Source organism: Lipotes vexillifer, unplaced genomic scaffold, assembly GCF_000442215.2.
Source record: "Lipotes vexillifer unplaced genomic scaffold, Lipotes_vexillifer_v1.1 scaffold1771, whole genome shotgun sequence".
NCBI classification, from domain to species: domain Eukaryota; kingdom Metazoa; phylum Chordata; class Mammalia; order Artiodactyla; family Lipotidae; genus Lipotes; species Lipotes vexillifer.
In genome coordinates this window covers 551417-563101 of record NW_006770128.1, presented here as the reverse complement: position 1 = coordinate 563101, position 11685 = coordinate 551417, and the positions used below count along the sequence as shown (strand labels likewise).

At 40.7% G+C, this 11685-nt stretch overlaps 1 protein-coding gene across 1 annotated transcript in view; it reads left to right on the top strand.

Moving 5' to 3' along the window:
- MGAT5 (alpha-1,6-mannosylglycoprotein 6-beta-N-acetylglucosaminyltransferase) overlaps positions 1–11685 on the top strand; it is a 226002-nt gene that overhangs the window by 90562 nt on the left and 123755 nt on the right. The window contains exons 5-8 of the mRNA XM_007446032.1: positions 1008–1079; positions 3064–3225; positions 6732–6901; positions 10575–10709. Of these exons, the coding sequence (XP_007446094.1) occupies positions 1008–1079; positions 3064–3225; positions 6732–6901; positions 10575–10709 (539 nt within the window). The remainder of the gene's footprint in view (positions 1–1007; positions 1080–3063; positions 3226–6731; positions 6902–10574; positions 10710–11685) is intronic.

The window sequence follows — 11685 nt, the reverse complement described above, 5'->3', positions numbered from 1 at the left end:
CCCCCCCCCCCCGTGGCCCCCCAAGGATGCCCCCCCCCCCCGCCCTCTTGTACTCTTCATTTTTATAGGTCCACCTGGCCACAGAAACATTATTTTCAGCACCTGTTTATTAGCCATCTTTAATAACCTCATATATTAATAAATGGGTGATATGCTATCTTGGAATTATATGGCCGGTTTTGGCAAAGAGGTCAGACATCAGTATTGCTCAGTGCATTTTTCATTTACTAGAAAGTGTGAATTTGCCTAATTTTCTTTGTTAACCTTTGTCGAAGTCATTCCTGTAAAATCTGGCACTTCCCCTTTCTTTTTCCTCCTCCCCCAGCTCTCTAAACTCCAGTGCATTGACAGAACAGTCCGTCTTCCAGAATGGCTCTCACAAGATTGCTGAGGGATTTTTTTTTCTTCTTTCATCTCTCTTTCCAATAGGTTTTATCACCCTGTTCCTTGAGTTAGTGTGAAGTGAACAGCCAGAAAATGAGGGGAAGCCTTGATCAGTTAGCCTTAAACTCTCGGTTGCACTCCTAATTTGGAGATACATGATGGAGTTCTGTGGCTCATATGCCTTCATGTTTCCTTGCTCGCCACACCACAGCAGATAACGAGTCATTCCTGTCCTCTTGCTAAGTAGTACAGAGGCACCTTTGCATTCTCATTCCCTGGCAGCAGTGTTCAAGTCTTTTAACTTTCTGCTGCAAGACCCCCCTCTCCTTCTGTGTAGAAGTTCGAGGATTCAATGATTAAGGAATCAGTCACTGTGAAGTCTTTGAAGGACAGATGTGAAGTGTCATGATACGCTCCTTGGGACCTTGGCTAATTATTATTTCATCTGAGAGGGGCCCTGCCTCTGGATGGCTAGCTAAAAGTGTGGGAGTCTGACCGATAGTAGTAATAACCCACTTAACCCACTTCCTGTGTACCAGGAACTGTGCTTGGAACTTTGCACAGACATTAATTCATTTACAGATGCACCAGCATACTTAGTGTCTCCGATTTCTATTTTTCAGGTTGAAAATTGGTGTCCTCATTTACCTTGGAGAGCAAAAAATCCCTACGAAGAAGCTGATCGTAATTCATTGGTAAGTGATTTTGGAAACCTCTTACTAGGCTTGTGATTTGAGTATGATGCCAAGTGATACATGTGGAGTCTTCTGCCAGCTGTAATCTGAAATAACGGTAAACGGAAGAACTTCTATCCCCAGCCTTGTGGAAGTCTGAGTGACCAAATCAGTCAACCAGTTAGCATATGTTTATTTATTGAGCAGTTCTCTGAGGGTTCCTACGTGATAGGCTACTGATACGAATAAGACCTGGTGCCAGACGTGGAGGCGCCCAGTGATTTAATAATGAGGGTGATGGTTGTAAATAATGACCGTGTCAACACTGAAACATAGGCCCATGGAAATTAATAAAGAAGTGGCGATCTCAGCCTGCATGGGTCAGGAGAGCATGTAAAGAGAAGATGACCTTGGAGTTGAATTTAAAGCGATGGATGAGTTTATACCAGGTCAAGGAGAGAAAGATGTCTCTGATGGCAGGGGGAAAGGTACCTGTACAAGAGCGTGGCATTTTCAGGGAGTAGAGCCTGGTTCAGTGGGACAAGCCCATAGGGGTTTGGATGAGCTGGAATGAAGATGAAATGGGAAAGGTAGGTAGGGGCTGTGAAAAGCTTTGTATTGAAAGCTCAAGTCTTTATTCTTCACCCCAGGGATCAGCTAATTTTTTTCTGTGACAGGCCAGATAGTAAATATTTTCATCTTTGCAGGCCAGATCTCTGTTGCAACTACTCAGTTCTGACCGGTGGCACAGGGCAGCCCTAGGCAATGTGTAAATGAGTGGGCGTGACTGTGTTCTGATAAAACTTTACTACATAGAGGGGGATTTGGTCCAAGAGCCAGAGTTTGCTGAGCTTCGCTTAGACCATGGGATTCTTGGGAAACTGTTGAGTCAAGGACATGGTCAGATGAGTGTTAGAATGAACTATGGTACCTGCTGAAAGATGGATTTAGTGAATGTTTTATTTAGATGTTATATGAAAAAAATACTAGTGTTATTATTTTTCTCTGTTATTTCAATTGCTGGTTGCGTCCAGCTATCTTAGAAAAATAGTCTTCCTGACTTTTAAGTTATTTTGGCTTGAATTTTTTTTTTTTTTTAGATTTTTGACTGTGTTGGGTCTTTGCTGCTGCACGTGGGCTTTCTCTAGTTGCGGTGAGCGGGGGCGACTCTTCGTTGTGGTGCACGAGCTTCTCGTCGCGGTGGCTTCTCTTGTTGCGGAGCCTGGGCTCTAGGTGTGCGGGCTTCAGTAGTTGTGGCACATGGGCTCTAGAGCGCAGGCTCAGTAGTTGTGGCTCGCGGGCTCTAGAGCGCAGGCTCAGTAGTTGTGGCTCACGGGCTTTGTTGCTCCGGGACCGGGGCTCGAACCCGTGTCCCCTGCATTGGCAGGCGGATTCTTAACCACTGCACCACCAGGGAAGCCCTTTTGGCTTGAATTTGAAATTTTATTCAGTTACTATAGGAAAATGGTATTCCTGGCTTTTAAATTCCTTAGAAAATAATAAACTTGTTTGTTTGGATTGGGACAAAACTAGAGGATGAGCATTTATTTCCCTACTTAAATTTGTGGACAGAATGAGGCTTTTTGGCAGCCTACACAATGGCAGGTGGCCTGTTAATAATTGACTTCAATTTTCCCAGGAGTCTGCTACCCTGCAGTAGATCAAGGGGCCAATAAATTCGGGTGCAGAGAATTTCAAGGTGTATCAAGCACATTCACTGTAAAATATGCATTTTTGACGTAGCTCAGGGCTTTGCAAGTCTGTGCTGCCTTTCTCCACTTCTGATTTTTTAATGATGTCCCTTATAGCAGCGCAGCAGTCAAGAGGCCTTTGCCTCAATTTGCAGTCCTGGGAGCTTCAAGCAAAGCTGTTCAGCAGACCAGACTTTTGAAGCCCTGTGTTTAATTGACTATCTCTTTCAAGTTTTCAGATGTCACATCATGAAAATGATTATGCTTTCGGACTTCTTATCTTCTACTCATTTTTATTAAATTTCTGTTTCTAGACAGAAATTCGTACGGATTTTAATATTCTCTACAGTATGATGAAAAAGCATGAAGAATTCCGATGGATGAGACTACGGATCCGGCGAATGGCTGATGCGTGGATCCAGGCAATCAAGTCCCTGGCAGAGAAGCAGAATCTTGAAAAGAGAAAGCGGAAGAAAGTGAGTTTCTGATTAATTCACTTCAGTTGGATGCCAGTTTTCTTGAAAATTTGATTTCCGTGGAGACAAGACTAAGAGAAATGTCATGTCTCAAATGATATTCCCTCAGGGTGAATCTGTGCAGTCTCTTCTTGTACAGCCATTTTTGGGGCTGGCCTTTTCCCCGATTACAATAATTATACTTAGCAGGAGCTGGTACACATGTTTCTTGGGTGAAGCCAGGCAGAATATCTGCTTGTAAGATTTTGCTATGAACCCTCTGACTCTGTCTCAGTGGCATCAGGAAATTTAATTCTCTCTTCTTTACCCGAATACAATCTGGAAGAACTTCCTGTTTACATCATCATGACAATTTCATATTCTTGGTATGTGTCAGCTCTGGCATTTGGGCAACTAACCGGTGAGTTTCATTGCTGTTCTGTTTGGTGGTGCTTCTGCTTATGTTCCTGAGAGAGAGATACGATCAATTAAACTTGAGCCAATTTGTTTTGAAGTTCATGAGGAGATGCTGGGGAAACCTCTGTAATATCCCTGAGCATGAAGATCTTATACCCTATTAGTTATACATCAAGCAGCCATGACTTTAGATGAACTATTCTGATGAAGAATAAATGAGAAAAGTAAACAATCTGTTCCCATATCTAAAAATAAATGAAAAATGAGTTTAGTATTCCTAACTTGACTAATTTGATACCTTTGGGGCAAAAATACAGATACACTTGCAGAACCCCAAGTCACAGTTTAATGAGTCAGTTTTGCTTAGATCCCTTGAGTTTATGAGACAGCAGGACCAGACATCCTGGCATCAAAGAGTCCTCCAGGAAAGAGTATGTGGTCATAGATCCAGGTGAGCTATGAAAAGAAAGAGTAATTTCTATATAATCCTCTGTAGTTATCTCCAGGATATATTGTTATGTGAAGACATGGTAGGTGGAGAATAGTGAACATTATTTTTAAAAGGAGGAAGGAATTTATCTATATATCTGTATCTACACCTACATGTGTACCTATAGATATATACATACACACACACATATATACACAAATATAATGTATATATGATATACATATATGCTTCTTGCTCAGATTTTTTAAATGGAATAGCAAAGCATGCAATTAAAAAATAAAGGAGATGGATGGTGGTAATGGTTGCACGACATTGTGAGTGTACTTAATGCCACTGAACTGTACACTTAAAAATGGTTAAAATGGTAAAGCTTATGTTATGTATGTTTTACCACAATAAAAAGATGTCTAATAAGGGGAGTCAGCGGGGGTGGTGTAGAGGCAACAAGTATAGAAACTAGACTTCTCTGAATATATCTTGCTTTGTAGATTTGACACTGGAATCATTTTACTTAAGTGTAAAACAATTTAATTACAAAAAAAATCATAAGGAAAAAATAAAACAAATGAACTGACCACGTGTCCACTTTTACTCTCAGCGCATAGAGAAGGGCTATTCTTAGTGACTTCAGAGCACAGTACTTTGAATATTTCTGATGGGATATCACAAATGATAAAAAAAAAAAAAACTGCAAAAATATCTTAAAACAATTTTTCTAATCCTGTAAGAGGTGGTGGTGGTGATATTCTCCTTCCGAATCCATTATGTGTCTTGGAATAAAGCAAATTAGCAATTATGTTAGTGTCCTGGAGAAGTGGAATTTTCAATGTGGGAGAGAGGAAGTAACAGATGTGAGATGGATAATGTTATAAAAATTGATAAAGCTGCTGTAATCCTGGGTTTGAATTGGAAAAACCAGTGTGAACTCATGATTATTTTTATCCTTGAGGAAAAATGAATTTTCTAGCTATGTCCACTGAAAAGGCCTATAAACAGTGATCATCTAGAGTATGCTAGGCACCAGACTTTGATCTTTAAATACCATTTTCACTAAATGGTCTAAAAGGTTCTTGGAAAAATGGCTGATTAAGGCCTGAGACAGACATTGTACAAGATGAGCTTGGAACGCCTGTCGTGTTAGAGAGCAAAGAAACTATCGAAGACTACTAGGGTTTTTTGTCAAAGAACTTAGAAGCCAACTTTGATAGTCTCCCGTTGCCCAAGGTGGCACAATTTCATAATCCATAGGAATAATAACTGCAGTTATTGAAACACATCAAATATACTTATATTCATGATTTTATAATGATATATATATATATATATATATATTTAAAATCCTCATTGGTCATCATTAGAGTTCACTAAAGATCAAATTAGTTATTTTGAAAACTGTCGAGTAAAAGGAAAGAATCAAGTATTTGCCAGGTTTTTCTATGGAAGCTGTCCTTCGTGAGGGGTAGTTTCTCTTTATAGAAGTATTGCAGCTAATAAATGCAGAAGGAATGATAGAATATCACCATTTGCAACCCCTAATGGATTATTGCATCTGGTTAGTGATCATCAGTAGCTGCTAACATCACAAAACAGAAACACCCAGATTTTGTTCTCACCACTGGAAGTACACGGCACCACCTGTTAAGTAGTATTGCCCCAAAAATCAAATACAAATTTGATCATGGCTGCAGATCTGATTACTAATTTACCATAAACACAAGGGACAGAAGAATCTGTTACACAGTCAGCAAAATCTAGAGTGTGAGAGACTCTATTGGAAATACAACCCAATTTCTTTGACAAATAAATTACAAGCCTCTGTCCCCCCGCAAAAAAAGGATAATCGGGCACCACTGTAGGTTAAAGAAGAGATGTATGAGGCATTACAATTTGTGCATTTTATTTGACTTCTGACTCAACCAACTGCTCTTGAAAAAAATAAGTGACAATTGAGCAAGTGTATAGACTAACTGGATATTGGGTAATACTAAGGATTTAATAGCTATGTTACGGGCGTTGGGGTGATGTTACAGTTATGCTTTTTAAGTGAAAGTTTGTTTCTTTTAGAAATGCCAACGGAACTATTTACAGATGAAAGGTGGGGCTGTCTAGGATTTGCTTCAAGATAAGCTAGAGGGGTTGGGAGAAAATGAGGGATGTACATTAAATAAGACTTGTCAGGAGTTAATCATTGTTGAAATTAATAATTGTTGAGTACAGTGGCATTGACTATATTGTCATGTCAGCTTTTGTTAGTGTTTGAAATTTTCTGTGTTAAAAGCTTAAACATATTCCAGCTGTGGAAAAAAAAGCCCAATATAGTTAAAAGATATTTTATTGTCCTACTTGATTCCCCTTTAATTCCGATTTTCGAAATGTACCCCATTTTTGGAAAACAGGATTATCTGTCCCTACCTCATACTAATAGCCATACCAAATGCAGTAATGACTTTATTTCTCTAAAACAACAATGAAAAATCATTTCCTTCCTTTCTCTGTACCTTCTAGAAAAATTGTTTACCCCATGTTGAGATTTCATTAGAACGTAAACATGACTTTGGAATTGGTGGTGGCTTTTTGGTAGGTTACTGTGGAGTTTGTACTTTGTCTGACGGGAATCAGTATGTGCCTCTTCTTTTTTTTTTTTTTTTTTTTTTTCCAGGTCCTTGTTCACCTGGGCCTCCTGACTAAGGAATCTGGATTTAAGATTGCAGAGACAGCTTTCAGTGGTGGCCCTCTTGGTGAATTAGTTCAGTGGAGTGATTTAATTACATCTCTGTACTTACTGGGCCATGACATTAGGATTTCAGCTTCACTGGCGGAGCTCAAGGAGTAAGGAGATTATTTTTCAATTTTAAAATCAGAATACAAAAAAGAAATTGTAAACTCTTAAAGCCCTCTCTTGGTGTGTAATTTCTTGTGGAGTAAAATGAAAGTGATAATTCACGAAACAGGAGATAAGAAGATTATTTTCAGAAGCTAAATACATACACTGTGAAAAGGCTAATATGTTTTCATTGTAGCTGCAGGCTCCAGAGGCTTGATAAATGAATGCCAGAAAATTCAAACTAAGGAGCTTATTCTTTGCTGTTACAGGTGCTTCCAGCATCTGCAGCAGGAAACATTATTGACTTTCCTAATTCCCTGTCTCTTGCTGAAACTCATACCCTTCCCTACTCAACAGCAAGCTTTCTAAATCTTCAAACGGGGCAGGTTCCTGTTTGCAATTTAATTTGGATAGAATGAGTTTCTTGAAAGCCCTGATCCAATCCTATTTCAGTTAGCCTACTTTCAACTCTGCCTGGGTTTTTTTATTTCACTGAAGTGTGCTTCTAGCTCAAGCCCTCTCTTAATCCCTTTTAGATTGACACGACTGGCTAAACAGAAATGCTTAGAGCCCCTTCCCTCCTTTTTGGATAACTGCCCATGGAGACTGTCTACCCAACAGCCAAGTTAACATCTAGCAATATGTCAACTGTTCCAAGAGAAATGGCTTGAAGGAACATTCTAGAAATGGGAGAGGTGTTAAGACAATGTATGTCTCACCCTGCTCCTACTTTATTGTCTAAAACATTGATGCCCAGAGAGGTCACTTGTGTTAAGTCTGAGGTCCACATTGGATTAGACGCAGTATCGGGATGAAAGTAGTAATATCCGTAAAATAATGTCAGCTCTCTTTTTGTTAAATGATTTCCATACACTGAAACCATGAGCCGGGCTTTAGTTACAGTGGTAGTATCAACAGTTACGACAACCATAACAGTGATGATGCCTATTAAGAGCCAACATTTGGGGGTTTTCCCTGGTGGTCCAGTGGGTAAGATTCCACGCTTCCAACGCAGGGGACCCGGCTTCGATCCCTGGTCAGGGAACTAGAACCCGCATGCATGCCGCAACTAAGAGTCTGCATGCCGCAACTAAGGATCCTGCATGCTTCAACGAAGATCCCATGTGCTGCAACTAAGACCCGCAGCAGCCAAAATAAATAAATATTAAAAAAACAAAAAAAAGCTAACATTTGTTGAGCGCTTCCCGTGCACCAGTTACTAAGTGTTTTACGTGTTTTATGTTATTTAGTCCTAAGTGCAAACCTGGAAGTAGGTACTGTTGCTTTCTGCATTTTAAAGATGAGGAAACTGAGATTCAAACCAAAAAAGATTTCCTCAAAGTCCCATGGAGAGTACGTGGAAGAGCCAGGATTTGAGCCCTCTGTCTGTCTGACCTCAAAGCCTGTGCTCTTGACCACCGAACCACAGTGCTCTGTCCAGAACTCGATAAACCTGAGTTCTTCTGAGCCCTTCACCACTTTTGTCCCTTTAACAGCTGCCTCCTGTTGCCTTCCTCCTGCTTCTTTTAAAACACACTGGGGAACACAACGTATGAAGTGGGTGCCTTCATACATTGAGCGTTCATTCCTTCAGTGCTCTCTGTGGGCTGCTGCTTGGTATGGGACATACAGAGATGACCAGTGTGTGGCCGAGGAGATGCCAACCTTTTGATAATTACCACTGATACGTTGCACAATATTGACACTAACTGCAGTGTGATTAGTTCTAATTGAGGTGAGGGTGCTCAGCACAGGGAGTGCAGAACCTGTGAATATTGCTCACCACTGTGTATTGAGCACCTAGGACAGTGCCTGGCACACAATGGGTGCCCATAACTATTTACTGAACAAATGAGTAAAGGGATGAATGAATGAGTCGGGGGTAAAGAAATGGAGTACAATGGGAGCTCTGGGGATAGGCACTCCCCAGGGAGCTCCGAAAAGGCATATTAGGGATCTACCAGGCAGAGACTTAATTTGCTGGTCAAGAAGATTATGGAGGTCTTTAAGCCCTGGTGACAGGGCCAGTTGTGTTTTATTTGAGTAGATACTTGTGGAAGCAACGTGGAGCAGTGGTTCCCAAACATGCCTGCACATTAGAATCACCTGGGGATCTTTTTAGGCTCCCTAAGCCCAGACCATATCCCAGACTAATTAAATGACAACCTATGGGGGTAGGACTCAGGCATAAGTATCTGTTGATGCTTCCAGGTAATTCCAGAATGCAGGCAGGTTTGGGAACCACTGAATAGAGGGTGGACCAGGAGTCAGCGACGATGGCTGAGCAGGCCAAATGCAGTCCTGTGCGTTTTTTGCTAATCAAGTATCATGGGCCCAAAGCCACACCCATGGCTGCTTTCCTTCTCCAAGAGCAGAGCTGAATAGCTGTGACGGAGAATGTGTGGCCTGCAGAGATGCAAGTGTTTACTACCTGGGCCTTTACAGAAAAAATTTTCAAATCGTTGGGAAGAAATTGGTTATATGGAACCTACCTCTCTCAGAAACCCAGTGGAGAAAAGGGTGCCTGGAGCAGTGTCAGTATGGAGCTCTAGGGCAGAGGCCTATTGATGACTCTTGCCCTTTGGAGTAGGGTGTCCATAATATGGTGAAGGACTGTTACAGGGTGTGAGCAGGGATACAAAGGCCAATGATGACAGATTTCTGGGTGAATGGCAGTATGGGTAGCACTTATTTGCCCCACCCATGTGAAATTGATGTACGATCAAGTATGTTGGCTCAGTGCAAGGGTGGGTTTGGATGGATGGGTGGGTTTGTATGGGTGGGTGGGTGGGTGGAAGGAAGGATAATGAAAAAGTATAAACTATAGTGCCAGTTTTGTGATACAGTCTAGTCAGAAGGAAAAATTAGACATAAAAGAAATTTGCAAACAGTACAGGACAGTACAGAAAGAAGTTTATATTGTAGAGGCTAGAAATGGAAGACATTTAGGAGGTCAGTAAGGGCTGTATGATAAGAACAGTCTCTTTGGGAGAAACTAATAGGTACTGAGTATCTAGTATACATAGGTACTTTCCACTGAATACCTAATTTAACTACCTGAAGAATTCCTGAGAGGTTGCTGTCCTACCATCTTCTCTGTATCCAATCCTGTTTTGTGTGTGTGTGTGTGTGTGTGTGTGTGTGTGTGTGTGTGTTTAAATGAGGAAAGATTGAGAGAAGTTAAGTAACTTTCTAAGATCTCACAGCTGCTAGACAGTGGAGTGTGATTTAATTAGTCTGGGATATGGTCTGGGCTTGGGAAGTTGGAAAAGATCCCCAGGTGATTCTGATGTGCACACATGTTTGGGAACCACTGCTCCATGTTGCTTCTACAATGATCTGTTTAAATAAAACACATCTGGCCCTGTCACCAGTACTTAAAGACCTCCCTAATCTTCTTGACCAGCAAATTAAATGGAGACAGATTGAGACCCAGATCTCCCTCGGTTTCCAAGGCTGTGTTTGTACACAACCATTTGCTTTTGCAAGAGTCAGAATTGAGGCTTTGGATGGATGTGATGAGTGGGCAGAACTTGGATAGGCAGCTGACTGGGAAGGGCCATGCCATCCTCCCTGATAAGGATTCTAGGGATGTTTATTTACCTATTAAAGTTGCTAAGTGCAGTACCTTGCAGTAAGTTGTATTTTTTTTTCCCTTCTCTTCTGTCCTTTCTCTAGAATAATGAAGAAGGTTGTAGGAAACCGATCTGGCTGCCCAACTGTAGGAGACAGAATTGTTGAGCTCATTTATATTGATATTGTAGGACTTGCTCAATTCAAGAAAACTCTTGGACCATCCTGGGTTCATTACCAGTAAGTGCTACATACTGTTCTTAAGTTTTTAGAGCTTTTTCTTTCTTTAACAAGGGTTACATGGTTGCTGGTAGAAAAAGCTTATCAAATATTATCTTTTTTTCTTTTTTTTATATTTGTCTCTTTTTAACATCTTTATTGGAGTATAATTGCTTTACGACAGTGTATTAGTTTCTGCTGTATAACAAAGTGAAAGAGCTATACGTATACATATATCCCCATATCTCCTCCCTCTTGCGTCTCCCTCCCACCCTCCCTGTCCCACCCCTCTAGGTGGTCACAAAGCACGGAGCTGATCCCCCTGTGCTATGCGGCTGCTTCCCTGTGTAGAGTGTTTCTCCTTCCTAATTGAAGTTCAGATTCTCCTCGGTGCCTTTTGACTTTCAAGTGCTGTTCATTTTTTCATTGATGTCTTTTAAAAATAGAAAATAGAAAATATCCAGCCTCCTTTTTACCTTCCCTAACACTTAGCTTGTCTCCGTTAGTCTGCCTACAATAATCTCATCTGTTTAATCAAATAGTGATTTTGATAAACTATGGACAGGGTCATTTCTTGTGTTCCTTAGGTTTGAGTTGATGACTTATTTCTCTGTCCCTTTCCCCCATGGGTATTCTTGTCATTCTTAGAAGAGAAATCTGGGCTTAGCTTGTCTGAATGCTGGGGTCTTGTACTTTTAAAGATAAGCCTCATGCTTATTATCACCAGAGTGCACGTGTTACTCTGTGTACAGTTTTTATTAGTAGAAGATCTCACTGTTTCCCTCTTGTGGGTTTGAGACCATGGTTTAGTATTTGAAACAGTTTGACATGGTACACAAGCATGACACTAAATAACATTGAATTATATAATGAAGTTTTTTAATTTTTTCAATTTCCTTTCAATCTTTCTAGAAAAGACTTAGTTTGATACTACTGTATCTCCACCACTACTTTTAACACTTGCATGACAGTAGCTGTAAGTCTCAACGTTCAGCAG